Raw genomic sequence first — 17,989 nt, forward strand, 5'->3', positions numbered from 1 at the left:
TTTTATTCCAAAAAAATTGTGTTTTTTTTCTTTCTATTTCATATTTAAAAAACACATATGTTTTCCCAATATTTTATTCCAAAAAAAGTGTTGTTTTTTTTCTTTCTAGTCTCTCACAAATTTAAATTCTCACTAATTCTTCTAAGGCTGAGGTTCAGATATGGTGGATAATTCACATTAGTCCATAGCTACTGTTTGTTCAGTTTGCTTTGCATCCATGACAATTGTTTTTGGTAGAAATTGTTGTATAATTATATAATAGAAATTTTATGAGAAATATCTTATTTTTCAAGTCTTTTTGTCTTTGACAAGGAATATAAATGTTGTAGCTGTGGGGTTTTTTTTTTAATCAGTGTTTAGTGACTACATTATCAATAAATTGTGATTTGATTAACAAGTTTTACTATGAAATGAACCACACAGGTGACCGAGGAACTATCTCAACATCATCTAGACTGGTCTCTGTATCAGGAAAATCAGAACTGTCTTCCAAACACAGCAGATCAGTTAAACCTGATGGACGTATGAGCCGGACTTCTGCTGATCCAAAGAAACCAAGGGGTACCGAAGGTTTATCAGCTAGTGAATCCCTCATGTTGAAATCTGATGCTGCGAAGTTGAGGTCAGATTCTCACAGTAGGTCATTGTCCCCCAACCATAACACCTTGCAGACGCTGAAATCTGATGGGAGGATGTCTTCTAGTTTCAGAGCAGAATCCCCGGGACCAGGTTCTAGGTCATCGTCTCCTAAACCAAAGACTCTCCCAACCAATAGGTCTAGCCCATCTGGTGCTAGTTCTCCCCGCTCCTCCTCACCACATGATAAAAATCTACCTCAAAAAAGTACCACTCCTGTTAAGACAAAACTTGATCCTCCTCGGGAACGTTCCAAATCAGACTCTTACACACTTGATCCAGATACCCTCCGCAAGAAGAAAATGCCCCTCACAGAACCATTAAGGGGACGATCAACATCACCAAAACCAAAACCAGTACCAAAGGATTCAAAAGATTCCCCGGGATCCGAAAATAGAGCTCCTTCTCCCCACGTGGTACAAGAAAACCTTCACAGCGAGGTGGTTGAAGTCTGCACTTCAAGTACTTTAAAGACAAATGGCCTAACAGATGGTACCTGTGATGAAAGCAGTGAATTTAAGAGTGGGGAAGAAGGTTCAAATAAAGTTCATTTCAGCATAGGAAAAGCCCCACTGAAAGAGGAGCAGGACATGCGAGCATCCCCCAAAATTAGTCGAAAATGTGCTAATAGACACACCAGGCCCAAAAAGGAAAAATCCAGCTTTCTCTTCAAAGGAGATGGAGCCAAACCTTTAGAGCCAGCCAAGCAAGCCATGTCTCCCTCCGTGGCTGAGTGTGCCAGAGCAGTCTTTGCCTCTTTCCTGTGGCACGAAGGCATAGTGCACGATGCAATGGCTTGTTCTTCTTTTTTAAAATTTAATCCTGAACTTTCCAAAGAACATGCCCCTATAAGAAGTAGTTTAAGCAGCCAACAACCTGCAGAAGAAAAGGAAACCAAGTTAAAAAATAGACACTCTTTGGAAATATCATCTGCTCTGAATATGTTTAATATTGCCCCTCATGGACCAGATATATCTAAAATGGGTAGTATCAACAAAAATAAGGTGTTGTCTATGCTTAAGGAGCCACCTCTGCATGAAAAATGTGAGGATGGGAAAACTGAAGCCACTTTTGAAATGTCCATGCACCACCCAATGAAGTCTAAATCTCCTCTTCCCTTAACTTTACAACATTTAGTGGCTTTCTGGGAAGACATTTCTTTGGCTACTATCAAAGCAGCTTCCCAGAATATGATTTTTCCAAGTCCTGGTTCTTGTGCAGTCCTTAAAAAGAAAGAGTGTGAAAAAGAGAATAAGAAGGCCAAAAAAGAAAAAAAGAAAAAAGAAAAGGCAGAAGTTCGGCCCAGGGGCAATTTATTTGGTGAGATGGCCCAGCTGGCAGTGGGAGGACCAGAGAAAGATACCATCTGTGAGCTGTGTGGAGAATCACATCCATACCCAGTGACCTACCATATGAGACAAGCTCACCCAGGTAAGTGATATTATTAAACATATATAAGTAATTTTTGTAAAAATACTAAGATATTTTTAATTGAATTGTTCTATAAATTACATTAAAATTCAGGGAAACTGGCTCAGAATTTATAGTATCTTATAACTTAAGAGGTTTTTTGTGAAATATAAGTAAGGCAATTTAGTACTATTTTACTTTAATATATTACATTTGAAATATTGTTTATTTTTTAACTGTTTTTGCTACCAAAATCTTGCTGTTAAGGTATGTCACACAGTAGAAATCATGACATGTCTGTATACAGAGGAAAGATCCCAGTATTAGGTTTACTTTGATTTTAGGTTTTTCTGCTCAAAATTACAAACTAAATTACGTTATACTGATTTAAGGAAGTGGGGGCATTTTCCTATGGAAATGATATCAACTGTTTTATCAGAAGACTATATTTTAGTTCAATGTAGGGATTTCTATAACAATTGTTTAGTATTCCAAAATTTGCCCATTACAAGTTGGGTTAAAAGATTTCTCTTTCTACATATCATACCTGAAACCTCTTGTAAAATATGCGATTCCTTAAAATTTATTATTTTTACAGAATATTTTATTCCTATTTTGTTTACTTTTATTGGCATACTTAAGTAAACCTAAATGTACCCAAATTGCACATTGTATATTTCTTCCCATCTGCCTGTATGGACTATTTTAGCTATCATTTAATTGATTACTTTTTGGTAATCAATTTTTCTGGCATAGTTAATAGCCATTAAAAAAAAAAAAGTGAGATACTTCAGTATTTTGCTTACGTGAGAAGGTAATGTATAAATGGCAAGGCTCAGACCAAAGGTCACTTACTTTGTTCTTGTTTCAAGGTTGTGGCCGTTATGCTGGTGGACAAGGTTACAATAGCATTGGGCATTTTTGTGGAGGATGGGCTGGTAACTGTGGTGATGGTGGCATCGGAGGAAGCACTTGGTATCTGGTATGTGATCGCTGCAGAGAAAAATACCTCCGGGAAAAACAGGCTGCTGCAAGGGAAAAGGTATTTTTATTCTGTTCTGGTTATATTGTTAATGATGAGGAGAAACCTTATAAATATCTTTTTATGATCATATAATATCAGATAACTCCACATATTTGATATTAAAGACCAGCTTTATAACTAGAGTAATAATATACATATTTAATATTTGTGCTAGGCCAGCTGTTTTTATTACAAAAATAAATTGTATCTATGATAACACAAGACAACTAGCCTGTGGCACATATGCCTTATTAGCAGATGTTTATTATGAAATTTTATACATATAAATAGCTTTTCACCTTCCCCTCAATTTTCCCTCTTTTCCTTTTCTTTTTGTACTCTTTTATCTTCTCTCTTTTTCTTAATCCCTAATTGTGTTATAGAACTCATGAAAATTCAAGATCATTCACAATAGAGGTACATCTGACTAAAAATGTACACACAAGAGAGATTATTGATTTTTTTTTTAATAATTCCATTTAGATTTTACTAGTTAGCTTTTTAATTTTCCCAAGGACATAAAAGATACATAGTTTATCTTCAATATAAAATTATTTCAGTCAGTTCAGGATAAGCATGAAGTGAATGTTGTTTTGGTAGTCACTGTTGTTATTTTTAAATGATTCTACAAGTGTTTAATAATTTGTATTACAGACTCAAAATACTTAGGTAATGAAACAAGAATTTGAATATAAGTAGGAAAAGATCACTAAACATTTTTCTTTGCCAGGTCAAACAATCCAGGAGGAAACCAATGCAAGTCAAGACTCCTCGTGCCTTGCCCACTATGGAAGCTCACCAGGTGATTAAAGCAAACGCACTCTTCCTGCTGTCTCTGAGCAGTGCAGCCGAGCCAAGCATTCTGTGTTATCCTGCAAAGCCATTCCAGTCTCAGCTTCCCAGTGTGAAGGAGGGCATTTCTGAGGATCTTCCTGTTAAAATGCCTTGTCTTTACCTGCAGACATTAGCGAGGTAACATAACTGGTTTTTTATTTAATCGCTTGTGATTAACAGCTGTTGTTGATTAACTAATATCATGTTCTGAATGTCATGCTATATTAGCACATTGTGTAGAATAAAGAGGCCTCCAGGAATTCATATTCTCAGTTGCCTTGACCAACATTTGACTGGTAGGGACACACTTGAAGATACCTGTAAATACTATGTCAATTAGTATTATTCATATAAAAAATGTCTTAGAAAGTAAGACTTTAGCTATCTTTTATTCTTTAGTAGGATGACTTCATTCTGCTAAAAGAGTGAAATGCTAAAGTAGAAAGAAACTATTTCCTAAAGCATTCTTTAATTTTTTTTAAATGATTCATCCTGTTATTTAAATAAATAGCAACTGGGTACCAACTTTGTACTAGACCTTGAAGATACCAAGATGAGTATAATAAAATTCTGGCTTCCATGTGCTCATACTCCGTCGAAATTTACAGACATGTAAATAAAGTATTAAAAATAGTATATAATCAGTACTATATTAGAAGTATGTACAAGATGCTTTTAGAGCATACAATATGGATAGTTTCTGAATATTCCCCAGGAGATTTGGACCAGAGAATCTGACCCTTTACAAGAGTCTTAAAGGATAAGTAGGAATTAAATTGAACAGGTAATGGCAGGAAAGTTTTTCTGACAGAGTAAACCATGTGTGTGAAAACACAAATGATGAAATAGCATTACATATTTAAGGATTCACGGGCTTATTAAAACTGGCTACTGGGAGAAATATATGAAATGCCACTAGAAGTGGTTACCCAAGACCCGGTAATGTGGAATCCTGTCACCCTTCTAAGGTTGGATTTTACCCCACAGAGGAAACGGTGGAAGAATCTTAACTAGGGAAATAACATGAACTGGTTTGCAGTTAGATCACTCAGCAACTAATGTGGGAACTGGATGAAAGGGCATTACTGAAGATGGAGGGAGCCTATAAATAGTATGCCATATTGGGTTTGGGTGTTACAGCCTGTACTTTCACACTCTTAAACACTGACACTCTGAAACAGCCTTTCATATACCAAGTTCAGATTTTTTTCATTGGGTGACAAATGAAGATTTTAGAAATTCTTTGGCAGCCAACAATTTCATTTTGGCACTGTTGTCCTCTTTGGTTAGCAGAGTTATATCAGGGTTTTTTGTGATATTGGTGGTTTTTCTTTTACTTTTGCACTTGCTATTTTAATAAAATGAATGGGAAACAAAAATGAAAGTATAAGACTAAATGCATTTGAGACCAAGATGGAAATCATCAGGTATCCCAATAGCAACAAATCTTTAGCTTTAGTAAGACCACTTAGTAGACTTAAATTAACAACTCTTTGTTCCAGTTTGAAAAGGAAAGGATGAAGTTGTAAAACATGTAAAAATGCTAGCATACCATAATTATGGATTTTATAATTTTAGCTCTTGGGGGAATGGACACTCCTTCAACCCATGGAACATTTTATATATCTAATCTTCCCTCAAATTTGACTCTTATATATGTTCCTACCAAAAAGGTGACTGTGCAAGAAACATGGGCCTAAATCAAGGCAATGATGATAGAGAATGAGAAGAAATAATGGTTGTGAAAGGAAACCTGGTACTCATAGGCCTGAGTAATGGGTCATGGTTGAGCCTACTACAGGCACTGAGATATTTTGACTTAGGCCTCTAGATAATTGGTGGGATCACTCACCAAAATACCAGAAGAGATAAAAGCTCTCAAAAAGAAAGAAAATGAATTCAGTTTTGGTTTTGAAATGTTTGTGGTATCTGGAATATCTATCTATATGTAAAACTGTCCGACTTTGATATCATTCTACTTACATCTGTGGTTATTTTAATACTTCGCTCATATAGATTTAAATGTGCAGCTTTTGCTTTTATGAAAGAGGTTGAAAATGGAAGCCATCTGTATTGCCTTCATATTTAAAGTTCTTGGATTTGATTTAATGTAGGCATCATCATGAAAATTTTGTGGGCTATCAAGATGACAACCTATTTCAGGATGAAATGAGATATCTTCGTTCAACATCTGTACCTGCCCCATACATATCAGTAACTCCTGATGCAAGTCCTAATGTATTTGAAGAGCCAGAGAGCAATATGAAGTCTATGCCACCAAGGTATTTGGCTTCTCTCATCTCTGTTGAATAGCCAGGGTTTGGTGGAAGGAAGAAAGCTGGAAGAGAATGGTCTGGAAGTTCTTTAGTACATCCTTCCATCTCAGGAAGGACATTGAGTCAGCTCTGCTAACTACTAGAGCAGTAAGAAAAAAGGCTACATACATGAAGTAAGTTACAAGGTCTTTGATAGCAAAATCAGACTAGTTGGGAAAAAACCACTAATGAAGTAATAGTAAAACTTCCCATTGTATGATGTCATTTAGTGCTGTAGTAAACCAGACTACAGAAAGGTCGCTTTAAGGCAGTGCTTACGGAAGGTTTCATGAGAGAGGAAGCACTTAAATAAATCTTGAACTTCTTGAAATATTGCTTACAATTTTCTCCTACACACTCACCCCCAATTAGGTATAGTAGTATCAGAATAAAGAGCTTTTTGGAAACTGAATAGAATTATATAAATGTAATACAGAGATGCCACTGAGACTTTTAGAAAGAGGGATGACATGGTAAACATGCAAAGATAATACTACAGTTCAATTGAGAAGCTGATATGTTTAGTCAAAGATTTCAGTTAACTATAAGGAATTGGATAATGTTGACAATGATTGTGAAACAGGTAGATATATGATGTATTTTGTAGGAAAAATTAAATTAACACATTCCTATACCCTGGTCATTCAGGAATCAAGCAGCCCAAACAGACATCTAGGCACATTAACATGTACAACATTTATAGTCCATTCAAACAAGAATGTACACACACTTAAGAGAGGTGGTTAGTTAAGAAAATGGCTAGGGAGTTAGCCACTAACTAGAAAATATATAAGCTTTATTGAGGGACATAAGATTCAAACACAGCTTTAATGATGGAAAAGAAATAATTCCAGAACTCAAGGTGAGCAAAAATGTCACAGTTTGGAATGAGGTGACAGAAAAAAAGAATATGTGAAAAAAATAGTTTTAAATTTGTCTTAGAGGAAAAGGAAGGGAAGCTACTTCTCTATTTAATAAAATGCGCCATAAAGGAAATCCTATAATCATCTTAATAACTTTACAAGTGTTTTTTAATGGTGGTATAGTAAATAGAAAAAAATTTAGTTCACTTTAACCTACATGAAAATCACTAAGTTCTCATATAGACTGTTCTAACTATAATATAACTGCAATGCTAAAAACTAGTTTTTTACCTCTCATTACACTGTTTAAAGAGAGAATATTAAGTTGGCTTTGAATTTGTGTTTCTCCACATGAAATACAGGTTTACATATGTGATTACACTATTATAAACTAAATATAGTCTTTATTTACTTTTTCACCTACATTTTTCTCTGTCTGTCCTCTTATTTTATCTGCAGTTTGGAAACTAGTCCCATAACTGACACTGATCTTGCAAAAAGAACTGTCTTCCAAAGATCATACTCAGTTGTTGCTTCTGAATATGATAAACAACACTCCATTTTACCTGCACGAGTTAAAGCCGTTCCTAGAAGAAGGGTGAACAGTGGAGACACTGGTAAGTATAAAGATAAAGAGGGAACATTGAATAACTTAAATAGTTTTATTTGCAGATATTTTATTATTTTTTAAAAAATATATTTTTACTGACTTGAGAGAGAAAGGGAAAGAGAGATGGAAACATCAACGATGAAAGAGAATCATTGATTGGCTTCCTCCTGCATGCCCCCTTCTGGTGATCGAGCCCACAACTCTGACATGTGCCCTGACTGGGAATCGAACAATGAGCCACACTGGCAGGGTGCAGATATTTTTGAATATTCAATTTTTGAAGGGAAAGAAATTGATTAATTTTAAATTGTTGTAGACATTCCTTCTATGTAACATGGCTCTAAGTATGCCTCTCTAAATTTTGTTATTGTTTTTATCCTCACCAAGAATATTTTTCCATTGATTTTTAAAGAGGGAAAGAGAGAGAAATATCAATGTGAGAGAAAACACATCAATTGGTTGCCTCCTGCAGGGCCCTGACCAGGGGGCCCCATACAGAGAGGAGCCTGCAACCAAGGTATGTGCCCTTGACTGGAATCAAACCTGGGACCCTTTGGTCCACAGGCTCATGCTCTATCCACTGAGCCAAACCAGCTAGGGCATAAATTTTGCATCTCAGTTTAAAGAGACACCCAAAAAATCATACAGTGATTACTCAAGAATAAATTGACATTTAAAATCTTACTTGTTAGGCATCTAAACCAAATGTTGCTACCATTATCCCTTCAACTAGGCTATAGTGAACCAGCAATTCCAGTGACTTATACTTTCACAATTATCTTCTCACTCCCAATAGAAGCTTATAACTCTTTACAGCTAGTATCACTCTAAATAAATAATAAAATTTGTGTATTTAAAACTCTTAATCAATAATTTAAAAGTTAGGTACTCTGAACGAATTAGTATTAAGGCCTAAATTGGGGCTGGTTGACTCTATCCCAAGAGTAAAGAAATAAAACCAAGAAAAAATATATTGTGGTTATTACTTATTAGGTAGATCTCTAGTAAGATATGGCCTAATATTTATATGTAGATGACTTTGTATCTTATTGAAGATCTTCAAGAAATATATTATTGAGCATCCCCCAATGATTTCTGTGTTCATTTAACAAATATTTTTGAGCTTTTATTGAGGCACATTCATTACAAAGCAGTCCTTTAGAAAATGTTGGGGATGAAATACAGATTTCATTTAGGGAGAAAAATCACTTAGTGTTTAGTGTTTTAGAAAGCTTGAACTTAGATTCAGCCTGGGATTCAAAACTCACTCCCTACAATTTAATAGCTGTATGACTTTAGGAAAGTAAGATATTAAACTTTTTAAGCCTCAAGAAGAATTTAAGTAATTGTGATTTATGCGAAGTGAAAACAAAATCTCAAATCTCTATAGTGAATAAGTTAGGTACTATTATTTTTAAATATAATCTTAAGTATATTAACCTGATGTATTGCCTATGAAAATTAATACCTTTTTTTCTTAATAGAAGTTGGTTCTTCTCTCTTGAGACATCCATCTCCTGAGCTTTCCCGGCTAATCTCAGCCCACAGCTCTCTTTCCAAAGGAGAACGAAATTTCCAATGGCCAGTTTTAGCTTTTGTTATACAACATCATGATCTAGAAGGTCTTGAAATAGCAATGAAACAGGCCCTAAGGAAATCTGCTTGTCGAGTTTTTGCTATGGAGGTATGAATACATCAGCGTGGTTATTGATTCATTGATCATACAAATCATGTGATGATTCTATTTAATGATGTCACCTTTTTACCAAACAGAAATTGCAATAAGTTAAAAGACATTAGTCAATTGAGAATATCAAATGTTCCCATCAAAATTAAACTCTTAAGTTTATGAGTAGAAATAATTTTAGAGTTCCATATGTAAGCATTCTAAAGAAATTTATTTCTACATTGCTTTATTATTTGAGTCCTTGTATTATCTTTTTTGAAAAAGTTTTTGTCATCACAATGTCATTTCAGTTAGAATGATCATGCAAAGGGGATAAATATGCTTTTGAGTTATAAAACTAACAATTATCATTTATCTGAGTCTCTGTTCTCTGGAAATCATAGGATTGCTGAAAATCAGAGACTTACATATAGTAAATATTTTTCTTTATTACACTATGATAACCTACTACTTTATTGATGGGAACAAATAAATATATTTAATTAAACGGTAGCTTGTGTTGAGCTTGAGGAACAGTCTATGTTGATCCTAAATGCAAGCTGGGAGGAAAAAATGTGTTTGAGTAAATTAATATAAGACACATTATTAAGATAAAATGTGGCTTAAAAAAGTATTTCGGTATTGCCCTTTATAAGTATTATTTTCACTATTATAATTAGTTTTTTAAATTAGGACCAAAATTTGTAACTATTTCAAGTTCATCAGTGTATTTAAGTGAAACAAAAGTCAGGCTTCCTAGAGCTCATTGAAACACTTAATCTAGAGGTACTTTGTTTCCAATTAAGAAAAGCCCTGAATTTTTTTACTTGTATATTTTCTTTTCAACTTAAACTCATTTAACCATTATTTATTCAGGCTTTCAACTGGCTTCTATGCAATGTCATCCAAACAACTTCTCTCCATGATATTCTATGGCATTTTGTGGCATCCCTGACTCCTGCTCCAGTGGAACTAGAGGAAGAAGAGGATGAGGAAAATAAAACAAACAAAGAAAACGCAGAACAAGTAAGAAAGATTTTTGTTTTTTTAATTGTCAGTATTTTTATAGTACAGTAGAAATACCTTCAGATAGAATAATAATTTGCATGAGGTCATGCACAGAGTATATGACCTAAAGAAAAGAATACAATTTCAATGCTATGAACAACATATTAAATATACTTAGTCAATTGCTTCTCAGCCTTTTGGCTAAGATCAAGTGTAGTATCTGTTCTTATCAATTTAAATATACTTAGTTAATTCTGATTTCTCACTAAGCATCATTGTCATAATTCAACTGGAAGATACTGTTACAGTACAATATTAAATAAACAGGGCAACATTATTATATATATCAGTCTACCTTACCACAGTTGTATAAGATATCAGCATTGATTCTGTGCAGGAACATGAAATTCCAGTGTTTGTTTGTCTGGAAGGAACTTGGATTTTATTAGAGACAGCCTGCATCATGGACAAGTATTGAACTAGGACACTGGAAGCCTGGGACCAGCCTGGTTTTGACTTCTGGGCTTCATTTCCATATCTAGAATAAAATTAGAAGACTAAATCTTTCATTTAAATAACAAAACTGTCCCAATAGAAAGAGAATAAAAACAAACGATAGTTGTTTTTTATAAGCATCACATCCAAAACAGTGATCCAGGAAGATTAAAAGTAAGAAAAGAAAACATCAGAAAAAAAATAGACTTCAAGAAAAATTATTAAGCGGTATAAAGAGACTCTCTACAAAATGATAAAAGATTAATTTTGAGCATGTATGTGCCTAATAAAGCATTTAAAAAATAAGTAAAAATTGACATAACTATAAGGATAAATAGAAAAAATCCACAATTACAATGTGAGATTCTTGCATACCTATAAAAGCATTTTATTCCCACATAACTAATCACCCCAAAACTCACTGTGTTAAAACAATTACTTTATTGGCTCAGCAATATGGGTGACTCTCAAAGAAAAAGAATAGCTCATTTCTTCTGCTGATAGATTTATGATTACAAAAAGAAAGGGAGAGGAATACAGAGTTAGAAACATCAATGAGAGAGAATTATGGGTCAGCTGCCTCCTGCACACCCCCAATTGGGGATGTGCTCGCAACCAAGGTACATGCCCTTGACCGGAATCGAACCTGGGACCCTTCAGTCCACAGGCCGACGCTCTATCCACTGTGCCAAACCGGTAAGGGCTAGGTGAAATCTTAATGTATGTTTGCTTATGGTTTGGTTTTGTCATGTAGATTCCTATTACAGGAGTATCTTGAAAGTAACACAAAACTTTTAAGTATACATAAGATTCTTTTGTGGGGAAAATTTTTTCAATACACCAACTAGTCAACTTGCTTTCAATTTCTGTCTTAGGACAAAGATACAAGAGTATGTGAACATCCACTCTCGGATATAGTGATTGCAGGTGAAGCCGCTCATCCTTTACCACATACATTTCATCGCTTACTTCAAACAATCTCCGATCTTATGATGTCTCTCCCCAGTGGCAGTTCATTACAGCAAATGGCCCTAAGGTAATTTTATATCTAAATATTCTAGGTACATTGGAGAGAGTATTTTATGGGCTATTCAAAGTTCAATCTCTTGGATGGCCCCTTTTGCTGTATTTGAAGATATAAATATTAAGATATGAAGAATCCCTATGTATGTGAATGGTGCCTCCCTCATTCCTGTCATAAACTAGAATTGTTCTTCTTCTTAGCTTACACCTGTTTGCTCTTGTATATAATATGGAACCTCTTCACATTTCCCTCTTCCGTAACCCAAATTACTTTTCTGAGTTCTGCCTAAAAGTAGAATCTTAAATGTCACAAAATGAGAGATGGAGAATGAAATCTCAGACATCAATCAAAATAGGATTTTGAATTGAAAATAATCTTAAGGAAAATGAAGTTATATATAACTAATCTTAAAACTTCCTTGAGGAGCATCACCTCCTTTTAAGTCCAAACCTGCTGAGTTTTTAACATTTACATTGTAAACCTTGTTATTAGACCCACATATACTGGAGACTAACATATAAATAAATCCTCTATTGATTTTTATAAGAGATAGGTCATTGCAATGATTTGGGCTACTCATACCCCTAATGGGTAAGACCAACAGAAGGGAGATTTTGTTTTCTCCTCACAAAACTTTTGAAGTGCAAATAGTAGGGAATTATAAGACTGATAAATTTGAGAGTCAGTCATTGTTAGGTAACACTTGTCACAAAACTGATTTATTACCTTTTTTGCTTCTATAGTCTTCATCTTCATGTATACAGTCCTGTATGCAAATTGACCCTAATGGTGGAACAACCAGTCACTATAGTGCGTACTGACCACCAGAGGGCAGACGCTCAACACAGAAGCTGCCACTGGATGGTCATTGTGCTTTCACAGGGGGAGTGCCGCTCAGCCAAAAGCTGACCAGCCTAACGGTGGCAGGAGCCTCTCCCACCTCTGCAACAGCACTAAGGATGTCCAACTAACAGCTTAGGCCTGCTCCCCCCAGGCTGCTGGAGTAATGTCTGACTGCCAGCTTAGGCCAGATCACAAGGGGAGTGGGCCTAAGCCATCAGTTGGATATCCCCCGAGTGATCCCGGACTGCGAGAGGATGCAGGGCAGACTGAGGGACACCCCCCTTCCTGAGTGCTCGAATTTTCAGATTTAAAATGAGTGAACCTGCCTTAGAACTTATACCATTTTTTTTTTTATAAATTAATTTTACTTTATAAAAGCACCAATAGTAATGTTTTTGTTTCCTGGAGTTTTTAAATTTTCATTTTTACTCAGATTAGTAAAATTACTTGAAATGTTAGAATTTCTTAGAAATTCCTGAAAAATAATTATTTAATATATTGGTTATATCTTTATAGATGCTGGAGTCTGAAATTCAAGCAATCTGATCACCAGTTCCTCCATCAGAGCAATGTATTTCATCACATTAACAACATTTTGTCAAAATCAGATGATGGAGATAGCGAAGAGAGTTTTAGCATCAGTATACAATCTGGCTTTGAAGCTATGAGTCAGGTCAGTCATTTAACAATTATCCTGTTACTATACTACAGGATATTGTTTCTTATCTCATGATTTATTATCATGGCAGATTTTCATTTGAGTATTATAATTACTTATAATTCTTTCCGGTAGGAATTATGCATAGTAATGTGCTTAAAGGACTTAACCAGCATTGTTGACATAAAAACTTCAAGCCGGCCTGCCATGATTGGCAGTTTGACAGATGGTTCCACAGAAACCTTTTGGGAATCAGGAGATGAGGATAAAAACAAAACTAAGAACATCACCATCAACTGTGTAAAAGGCATCAATGCTCGCTATGTTTCTGTTCACGTGGACAATTCCCGAGATCTTGGGGTAAGAAAGGAAATTTAATTTGTGGCACATTGGTTCTTTTCAGACAGTTAGTAATCATGTTCTGTCATTTCTGAGTTTAGCAAAAAGACGGAACTTTACCAACCACACAGCATTTTGTATTTACCAAAGAAACCATAAGTCTAACAACAGATTAATATGACTAGGGGCACTGTGGAATACCAATTCTAGAAAGAGGTCTTATTACAAATATAGTATGGCTACATCTAAACAAAATAAATGTCTTCTCTATACTTTTCTACCTTTATGCCCTGTTTAAGCTAGCCCTTGGCCTGGAAGTCATCCCCTTAAACTCTCTCATGTCCTCCACATCCCTAGATCCAGCAGAGAAAGCCTCTCCCAGCACCTCCTCTACAAAAATTACTCTTTCCCTTCTCTGAGTTATTTGTATATTACTCTGATGGCACTTAATACATTTTGACCTATACTGTCACAGCTTTCTGTTCCTAAACCTCACCCCCAGTTGTCATGGAGTGAGTGAGGGGATTTTCTGGACTAACCCAAGTAATCATGATTTATACTTTACCTAGCCCTGCCTGTCCATATGTTTCAAATGGGTGAAACACACTTTTACAAGGCACTAAACAAAGGAGAAAGAGTCCTGTTTGAGTGATAAGAACCCAGAAGGAAGAACCACTGCCAAGTCCCCATACTTCTAACCCCATTCCTAAAGGAAGGTTATTTATTGGAATTATTTTCTCCCAAAGTAGATGTTCCTTGTTAGCAGGTACAGTGTTAATGAATCTCCTTGGATCATTACCAAGCTGCTCCCATCCATTTGCTTTTTTTTTTTTCCCAGGAAGAGCCAGAGTAGGGGATTGGGTCTTGGAGAACCTGGATAGAATATGCCAACCACAGAAGTATGCAATCAGAGAGCTCCTTCCATTCTTAGCCAGTCTAATGCCTGTCCATCAGTGCAGATGCAGTTCTTCTCTGGAGCTGGCTAAGAAAAAGGGGGGTAGCTAATATATCATGAACTTACCTTACTAGAAGATCAAGTGTAATAAATCAATACATTTTTCTGATTAGAACTCCACTGCTCATTACAACTCCACTGCTTATCTTTGATTCATGGTCCATTTTAAGCCAGGAAATACTCTCCCTCAGAACAGTGATTATAATCGATTTGAAATGTCCGCCTTTTAAAGGAGATCAGCTTAACTCTTCATTTTTAAAAGTATCAGTAGGTAAGCTGACATCTGTTTTTCTTTTAAGAAATTTCCTCTAAGTTATGCATCCTTGAGGCTCACTTACTACTACTTCTGTGTCCCCCAGCATGCCCACCAGAGTACCTTATAGACCAGCATGTGTTGATTTGAATTCCATCAGCTATAACACTTGAAGTGTGTAGCTCCCCAAGGAAGTAATATTAATCTTTTTCTTGATATACTTTGCATAAAATTTATTTAACCTTAAGGTCTGTGGCTCTCATGCCAGCATGACTCTTTTCACTATGTAAGAGTTTGAGCTTCTACTGTTTGATATTTATTTTTTGTGTTAATGTTCCTTCTCTGGTTTAGCAAGTCTCCAGGGGATAGAACCCATCCTTTTCATATATCCTTCTCATAAGTTCATAATGGCACATTGTGACAGTCACAAGTATTTGTTAGTTAAGCCTTCCTTCTTTTTACTTAAAGAGAGTGTGGGACATGAGTGACAAGCAGAATTATTGAAAGATTTCATGATAAAGAATTTAAATGTTTAGAGTTTGACTGAAAAGGGGGAAGGGCAAGCAACTCTCTCAGAGCTCATGGAGAAAAGTTGAAATGTGAGATTTAAGGTAGAGTTTGTGAGAATAAGAAATTACTGGAGTTGAGAAGTTATGGTTGGTTGGACAAACCGAGTAAGGTTAGTTGGAAAGGACCATTAAAGACAAATAGAAAAGTTTATGACAGTAAACTAAAAGACAGTAGGCTGTAAGAAATCGTTGGAAAGTCTGGAAAAGGAATATATCATAATAACTATTTTGAATTGTCTATTTTAGAATAAAGTTACTTCAATGACCTTCTTAACTGGAAAAGCAGTAGAAGATTTGTGCAGAATAAAGCAGGTAATTAAAATTTTGTCATTAAATGTTTTGCTACCTAGGGAGAAATTTCTTCTCAGTCTCCATTGTTGAGTTCTAATTTTGGCATTATAAGAAATCATCTATTTAAAAATGCTAAATTGACAAGTGGTCCATGTAAAAGGACAGTTACAACCATCTATGTACTAAAATTGTACTCATTATTACCCTAATTTATCATAGATTTGATTCACAATTGACACCTGAATTCACCTATACTTCACGTTAAAACATAGGTTGTTGTCCTCTGAAAATCTGTTACTTGCAACTACATCTATTTTGCAAATCAATTACAAACCAACTCTAGAAACAGGTTAGATTTGATCTGGAAATGTATCTGAGATTATAAACTCAGATGGGAGAAATTTTATCAGAGCTGTTCTTCTATAGCTACTTTGTCCCATGGACACTGACCATTTGTTATTGGTTTTTAATCATATTGAAAGAATGAATTGAGATTTTGGATTAAACAAACAATAATTTTTGTTTAAATTGTTAAAGAATATGGGGAATCCAAATGATGTAACTCAGTGGTTGAGCATCGACCCATGAACCAGAAGGTTCAATTCCCTACCAGGGAACATGTCTGGGTTTGGAGCTCTATCTTCAGTAAGAGGCGATTCTCTCTCATCATTGATGTTTCTATCTCTCTCTTTCTCTCCATTCTTCTCTGAAATCAATAAAAAATTATTTAAAATAAATAAATAAAAGCCCAGTGTCTGGAATGGCAGAACAACCGGAATGACCAATGGCTATGGTGCCCACTACAGCAGCCAACCATCCTGATCTGGACCCAATCAGTCCCTCCACTCCCAGCCAGCCCCACCTCTGATCGGCCCTTAATACCCCAATAGAGGGCAGAGCTGGCCAGCTAACCACCCACGGTCCCTCTCCCCAGCCCCTTTCCCCCCACCGGCCCTACCTGATGGGCCCCCATTGGGGCTGGCTGGCTGGACCCACCAATGCACAAATTCATGCACCAGGCCTCTAGTAGTAAAATAATTACAGATTTGAAGTTACTTACTATATAATTTTTAAAAAAGTAAAACATAGATAACTGCACATCAAAATGCTTATCTTTAAGTAGATTTAATGTGAAAATGGCCGAAACCGGTTTGGCTCAGTGGATAGAGTGTCGGCCAGTGGACTAAAGGGTCCCAGGTTCGATTCCCGACAAGGGCATGTACCTTGGTTGCGGGCACATCCCTGTTGGGGGATGTGTAGGAGGCAGCTGATCGATGTTTCTCTCTCATCGATGTTTCTAGCTCTCTATCCCTCTCCCTTCCTCTCTGTAAAAAATCAATAAAATATATTAATGTGAAAATGCACAAAACAGAACCTCATTGTGAGTGTTTCAACTTATGGTGAGTATAGATAAAGTACAGTCATAAATTGTATGTGATGGTTTCACTTCTGTAACTTGTATATTTTAATTCTCAATTCCATCCCTTAGTGAGAATCCTACTGTGTTAACCTTACTTTCCTCATCTGTATAACAGCTACTATAGTATTACTTATCCTGACAAAGTATAAATAAGATAATCATTGTGAAATTACCTCAAAAACTTTACTCTTGGTACAATCATGTGTATTGTGCTGTTACTGGTGCTAAGTCTAGGACAGTGATACAAAGTGATACAGCTGTGTCAGGTTTCTGTCCCCTTTCTGCTCTGCCAGGTTGATCTGGATTCCAGGCACATTGGTTGGATAACAAGTGAACTTCCAGGAGGGGATAATCACATCATCAAAATTGAATTAAAGGGCCCAGAAAATACACTGAGGGTTCGACAAGTAAAGGTCTTGGGCTGGAAGGATGGCGAAAGCACAAAAATTGCTGGCCAGATTTCAGCAAGTGTGGCCCAGCAGAGGAACTGTGAAGCTGAGACTCTGCGAGTGTTCAGACTCATCACGTCGCAGGTGAGTGTCCTTCCTGAGAATTCCAGCACAGGATAGATTATTTCAACAAAAATATCAAAAGGGTGGACAAAATATTTTGTAGAACTTACTAGAGATTGCTGGCTGAAAATGTGGCCCATTTTTCATCTCAGCCTAAACTTCTGTATTTTACTTTACCTTCATAATTCTGAAAACTATTGGTGTAGAGCAGAAATAAATGGTAATATTAATAAAGCCTGCACACAATCAGCTGATGAGCCTTCT

The 17,989-nt window shown here is 35.8% G+C and overlaps 1 protein-coding gene across 22 annotated transcripts in view; it reads left to right on the top strand.

Moving 5' to 3' along the window:
- Positions 1 to 17,989, top strand: part of MYCBP2 (MYC binding protein 2) — a 254,681-nt gene that overhangs the window by 204,717 nt on the left and 31,975 nt on the right. For all 22 annotated transcript variants that reach the window (XM_084877082.1, XM_084877098.1, XM_084877099.1 and 19 more), the window contains 12 exons: positions 424 to 2,067; positions 2,919 to 3,088; positions 3,801 to 4,042; positions 6,019 to 6,186; positions 7,542 to 7,699; positions 9,177 to 9,376; positions 10,235 to 10,384; positions 11,737 to 11,897; positions 13,245 to 13,401; positions 13,522 to 13,746; positions 15,749 to 15,814; positions 17,507 to 17,746. In XM_084877082.1, coding sequence (XP_084733208.1) covers positions 424 to 2,067; positions 2,919 to 3,088; positions 3,801 to 4,042; positions 6,019 to 6,186; positions 7,542 to 7,699; positions 9,177 to 9,376; positions 10,235 to 10,384; positions 11,737 to 11,897; positions 13,245 to 13,401; positions 13,522 to 13,746; positions 15,749 to 15,814; positions 17,507 to 17,746 — 3,581 coding nt within the window. The remainder of the gene's footprint in view (positions 1 to 423; positions 2,068 to 2,918; positions 3,089 to 3,800; positions 4,043 to 6,018; positions 6,187 to 7,541; positions 7,700 to 9,176; positions 9,377 to 10,234; positions 10,385 to 11,736; positions 11,898 to 13,244; positions 13,402 to 13,521; positions 13,747 to 15,748; positions 15,815 to 17,506; positions 17,747 to 17,989) is intronic.

This window comes from Pipistrellus hanaki (genome assembly GCF_964339955.1).
Source record: "Pipistrellus hanaki genome assembly, chromosome: 3".
NCBI lineage: Eukaryota > Metazoa > Chordata > Mammalia > Chiroptera > Vespertilionidae > Pipistrellus > Pipistrellus hanaki.